Below are 6120 nucleotides of genomic sequence, written 5' to 3' on the forward strand. Positions count from 1 at the left end.
TCTCTGTCTCAAAAATAAATAAACGTTGAAAAAAAAAAACAAAAAAAAAAAAACCTTTGTGAATGGTTTCTTACACAGCACTGGATAATAGAAACAGACTGGTTACATTGAATCACCCGAAGAACTTAGCCAAAAAACAACAAAAAAATTCTCTGGTGCTATCCCCGACCTACTGAGTGAGAATTTTCCAGGTTGTGGCTTAGAATCTGTTTTTTTGTTTTTTTATGTTTACTTATTTTTGAGAGAGGGAGAGACCAAGAACAAGCAGGGAAGGGGCAGAGAGAGAGGGGGACACAGAATCCGAAGCTGGTTCCAGGCTCTGAGCTGTCAGCACAGAGCTCAAAGCGGGACTCGAACTCACAAACTGTGAGATCATGCCCTGAGCCGAAGTCGGACGCTTAACCCACTGAACCACTCAGGTGCCCCTAAAATCTGTTTTATTAGCAAGCTCATCAAGAAATTCAAACCTCAGCCAGGTATGTGAAGCACTGGGTCACAAGCCACCATACCTGTCACTTTATAGTTCTGCCACAAACTCCAAAAATTAATAAGCCTTTGTTCCTTTGTTCTTTAGTAGTTTGGACTAACTACAGCAGCAGTTCCCAAATACAGTACTGATTCTTTTTTTTTTTTTTTAATTTTTTTTCAACGTTTATTTATTTTTGGGACAGAGAGAGACAGAGCATGAACGGGGGAGGGGCAGAGAGAGAGGGAGACACAGAATCGGAAACAGGCTCCAGGCTCTGAGCCATCAGCCCAGAGCCTGACGCGGGGCTCGAACTCACGGACCGCGAGATCGTGACCTGGCTGAAGTCGGACGCTTAACCGACTGCGCCACCCAGGTGCCCCAATACAGTACTGATTCTTAACAAAGTTCTCAAGTTGGCCAAAAATGAGAAAAAATGAACACCTCATAATGATTTGTCTACAAAGCTAAATATATTCAAATTTTAAAGTGGTCTTTTTTTTCTGAAGTAACATCCTTCCTTTGTTGCGTTTCTTAAAAAAAATTTTTGGGGGGGCATGGGTAGCTCAGTCAGTTGGGTGTCCGACTTCAGCTCAGGTCATGATCTTGCAGCTTGTGAGTTCGAGCCCCACGTCGGGCTCTGTGCTGACAGCTCAGAACCTGAAGCCTCTTCAGATTCTGTGTCTTTCTCTCTCTCTCTACCCCTCCCCTGCTCACACTCAGTCTGTCTCTCAAAAATAAATAAACATTAAAAAAAAAAATTTTTTTTAATGTTTATTTTTTTTTTAATTTTTTTTAATGTTTATTTATTTTTGAGACAGGGAGAGACAGAGCATGAACAGGGGAGGGTCAGAGAGAGGGAGACACAGAATCCGAAGCAGGCTCCAGGCTCTCAGCTGTCAGCACAGAGCCCGACGCGGGGCTCGAACTCACGGACCGCGAGATCATGACCTGAGCCGAAGTCGGCCGCTTAACCGACTGGGCCACCCAGGCGCCCCTTAATGTTTATTTTTGAGAGGGAGAGAGACAGAGCATGAGTGGGGTAGGGGCAGAGAGAGAGGGAGGCACAGAATCCTAACTAGGCTCCAGGATCTGAGCTGTCAGCACAGAGCCCGATGTGAGGCTTGAACTCATGAACTGGAAGTTCATGACCTGAGCCACCCAGTCACCCCTGTTGGTATTTCTTAAAATGTCCCTTATTTATAAAAAAAAGAAAAAGTCCCTTATTTTTGAAATGAAAGGACTGGAGATAATAGGCCTTTCTCTGTACATCCTTTACTTGGCAAAATAAAAAGCTGGCAAACCTAGATTAGCCCAGCAAATTTGTGAAACTTTACTGGCTCAAAAACCTAAAAATCTGCCGCCCGCCAACAGAGAAGTCGTTGGAAAGTTAGGCAGAATGTTAGTAGAAGCTAAGACCCAATCTAGAGTACTTCCCTGGATGGAAAACAAAATCACTACTCTATCTAAACCTTGGTAAAATAGCACTGTACGGGAAAGAACAGTATCCAGTGCCTGTTTAGACAATTGTCAGGTGTATGCTACAGTTGCAAATAATAGCTGTCATGGGGGCAGGGAGGAACTCATCATTAAAAAAAGATGAACTGGGGATCTACCCACAATCCTTGCTTCTATAATGACACTTAAATATAATATACATTTAATAAACTCTGACACACACTGGCAATGTCGCCAGTGGTTACATGTCCGATCTCTGGAGCTTGGCACTGCCATTTACAAGCTGCATGATCCTGGACGAGTCCTTGCCTCTCTTGCTGCCTGTCTCCTCCTATTTAAAATGTAAATCAAAACAGTCCTTACATCTGTTCTGATGCGAGATAATCAGGAGCACGCTGGCCCTGTACCCAGCTCTCTGGAAGCCACACTTGTTACATAATGAGCACACTATAAGCCCTTAGTAAATTTTGTAAGAAGTTGGAAAAGTTTTGGAGTAAAATGTAGAGGGGCTAAAATGTGGCAGTACTCCAGTCAGCTAGGGTCAGAGGCAGACTATTCATTTGTGAAAAATATCTCATGGCTCAAAATGGCAACAGGGAAGATGGCACAGAACAACCTAAGCCTTCAGTCTGTCTCCACTGATCTGTTTGAACATTCCCCAATACCAGTATTTTGGGGGGAAAATGTCATCAAAAAAGTATTAGTATTTATCATCATACAGGTATCCATGCATAAATACCCTCCTAAATATAATTACTGTTAAGTAAACATAAAATTTAAAATATAATTTAAATAAATGTAAATTAAAATAAAATTTAAAAATAGAGTTACTGTTAAGTAAACATTACTGGGGCACCTGGCTGGCTCAGTCAGTAGAGCATGCAACTCCTGATCTCAGAGTTCTGAGCTCAAGTCCCACATGGGGTGTAAAGATTACTTAAAATCTTTTTTTAAAAATGTATCATTACTAGGGCGCCTGGGTGGCTCAGTCACCTGGGTGGCTCAGTTGGTTAAGCGTCCAACTTCAGCTCAGGTCATGATCTCAAGGTTCATGAGTTCGAGCCTCACGTCGAGCTTTGTGCTGATAGCTTGGAACCTGAAGCCTGCTTTGGGTTCTGTGTCTCCCTCCCTCTCTCTCTGCCCCTCCCCTGCTTGTGCTCTCTCTCTCACAATTAAATAAAAACATTAAATTTTTTTTTTATCATTACCATAACTAATATCATTTCTACATTTAACGTTAATAATAGTTACCATTTATAACTATTGGCTTATCAAGAGCTAAGTGCTTTACATAAATTATCATTTAATCCTCATGACAACCCTCTGAATTTGGTGCTCTAACCTCTATTTTCAAGAGTGGCAAATGCAGGCACCTTAGTAATTCAGTTGGTTGAACGTCTGACTCTTGGTTTTCAGCTCAGGTCACGATCTCATCGTTTGTGAGTTTGAGCCCCCACATCTGGCTCCACACTGACAGTGCAGAGCCTGGTTGGGACTCTCTCTCTCCCTTTCTCTTTGCCCGTCACCCATTCATGCACTCTCTCTCTCTCAAAATAAATAAAATAAATCTTAAAAAAAAAAAAAAAGAGTGGCAAATGGGTTCAGAGAAGGCAAATGAGTCACTCAAGGTAACACAGCTAACTAATGTGGGGCCAGGATTCAAACCTAAATCTTCACTACTATCCATATTGTCCCCCTGACTTGTGAATATATAAGTCAAACAAGGATTTCTACACCAACAATGTTTCATCTACATCAAAAACAAAAGAATTAGAAATCCACTTGGAAATTATTTCCTGATAGTAAGCTTTAATACTTCTGGGGTGATAGAAATGTTTTATATCTTTTTTTTCTTTCTTTTTTTTTTTTTTTTTTTTTTAAGTAGGCTTCATACCCAGCACAGAGCCCAACATGGGGCTTGAAGTCAGGACCCTGAGTTCAAGAGTCAAATGCCCAACCGACTGAGCCACCCATGCAACCCAGAAATGCTCTATATCTTGAGTGGACTATGGTTTTCACAGGTGTGGGTATTTATCAAGCTTTGTTTTGTTTGTTTTAAATAAACCTCTCTTGAATAAAAATAGGATTACACCTATAGCAATTATGGTCAAATATTTTCTTGATAAATTTTGTTTTTCTTTCTTTAATAAAAGGACAACACTTAGTATAGATGTGTAAAGTGTGAGAAATGATTTTTTAAAAAAAGAGAGAGATCTCCTTTCAAGGACAAGTTCAGCTATCTACTCCTCTGTCTGTACAATGGCTCCTTTTTCCAAAACTATCAGCAATATAAAACATCCAGTGAGATTTCTCCTAGAAGATTAGCCCCAGTCCTATAAGGATAAGAGCAACAAGGAGGGGCCAAGGGAACACACGCAGGTGAAGGAGTTGGCAGCCTGTTACCTGGAAGAAATGATTCAACCTGGAGGCCCGGCTGGCAATGGGTTCAGCAGCACCAGCGTCCAGCAGATTCCTTGCTCCATATTTGAACTTCAACATCTCTTCAAAGGTGAAGAGATACAGGAGCCGAGCAAGTGTGTGCTACCAATTTGAGGAGGAAGAGCCTGAAAAATCCTGATCTTCTTCAAGATGTTGGGCACAGGGAGGTAAAAACAGTCACCACACAGGTCTTAGGAAGTTCAGTCTGGCAAATCTGACATTAAAGAGCAGATTTTTAGTCACTGTAACAGGAGGTAATACACTTATCTGACATAATCTCTTACTTATAAATAAATTTATTATCTACTCCACCTATAGTGTGGAGCTCCACAAGGGCTTACACAGAGCCAGGACACATAGCAGGTTCTAATAAATACTTACAGAATCAATGACTTAAATAAGTAAATGACATAGTATGTTGGAAAGTAATACGTGCCACAGGGGTTAAAAAAGGAGAGAGGGAGAGAGCAAGGTAAGGGCAATTGGTGCGTGTGAGCCATTTTTAACAGTGTAGTCAGAGTAGACTTCACTGAGAAGGTAACATCTGAAGCAAAACCTGAAGTGGGTAAGCAGTTAAGTCTTGCTGACGGGCGGGAGAGGGAAGAAAAGTGTGCCGGGCAAAGGGAACAGCCAGAACTAAGCCTCTGAGGCAGGACCTGGCCTTCGCTAACAACAGCAGGGAGACGAGAGTGACTGGAGTGGCTGGAGCAGAGGGAAAGGCACTGGAAGTAGGAGGTGACGGATGGTACCAAAAGTGAAGACACAAAATTGTCACGATCGCACGGATAATAAGGAGCTGCCGCGCTCCACTAGCCGGAATAATGCAGTTAATGCGGACAGGTAAATGAGGCAGGGCGGATCACACACGGGACCCCACCCTGTTTAAGAAGGATCTCACAATTCCTCCCGCCCCACGGCACCACCTGCAGACCTTTCAGCTCCCTTGGAGGGGGACCCGCGCACCTCCAGCCTGGGAAGACCCTCAGGCCCCCGGTAGCCTTGGAGGCGGCAACACCGCCCTCCCCGCAGCGGGGGGGAAAGCCGGGACTGGTGTGGGTGGAGGCGGCCTATCCCCGGGTTTGCAGAGTGGGGTGGGGGAGATATGGGCGTGCGGGGTTCACACTCACGCTCCGCGGACCCAGCCAGTGCGCGTTCCGCTCCGCCCGAGGTCTCCCGCCTCTGCATTTGAACCCCGAACAGCGTGGGCGGGGTTCAGCCGTGTCCGGACCAATCAGAGTGCCCGCTTCTAGGAGGAACAGCTGCGTGTCAACAAAGTTCCGCCTAAGTCCTAAAAGGGATAGAGGAAGTGGAAGGGAGAACCAATCAGATTGTTACTTCCTTTGACTCGTGACCAATGGAAAACGCACAAGGGCAAACGCGGCCGGGCAGGTCCTGGAAGTTTGAAATTGACGGTTAAGCAGGGTGCTGCATTTATGGAATCGTTTGTTTGTGTCTAGGATCCCTGAGGAGGTCGCCAGGGCTCTGTCCTCTGTCTCCTTGCGAGGAGGAAGACAGCCAGGCCGCCTTGGTTTTCTTGTTCCTTAAATCTGGCCAAAGTAGGGGGCACCTGGGTGGCTCAGTCGGCTAAGCCTCGGACTTCGGCTCAGGTCGTGATCTCTCGGCTCCTGAGTTCGAGCCCCGCCTTGGGCTCTGGGCTGACAGCCTGGAGCCTGCTTCAGAATCTGTGCCTCCCTGTCTGCTCTTCCCTCGCTTGTTCTGTCTCTCAAAAAATAAACACTTTTAAAAAATTGGCTGAA

At 44.6% G+C, this 6120-nt stretch overlaps 1 protein-coding gene across 17 annotated transcripts in view; it reads right to left on the reverse strand.

Moving 5' to 3' along the window:
- CIT (citron rho-interacting serine/threonine kinase) overlaps window positions 1-5632 on the reverse strand; it is a 163366-nt gene extending 157734 nt beyond the window's left edge. For 11 of the 17 annotated variants that reach the window (XM_019814616.2, XM_019814611.2, XM_019814610.2 and 8 more), the window contains exons 1-2: window positions 5491-5632; window positions 4328-4577 (exon numbers count right to left, since the gene is read on the reverse strand). In XM_019814616.2, the coding sequence (XP_019670175.1) occupies window positions 4328-4423 (96 nt within the window). In that variant the 5' untranslated portion in view covers window positions 4424-4577; window positions 5491-5632. The other 6 variants (XM_023241475.2, XM_006938519.4, XM_019814614.2 and 3 more) reach the window with 3 other exon arrangements.
- Window positions 5633-6120: the final 488 nt, after the last annotated feature.

Source organism: Felis catus, chromosome D3 (assembly GCF_018350175.1).
Source record: "Felis catus isolate Fca126 chromosome D3, F.catus_Fca126_mat1.0, whole genome shotgun sequence".
Classification (NCBI taxonomy): Eukaryota; Metazoa; Chordata; class Mammalia; order Carnivora; family Felidae; genus Felis; species Felis catus.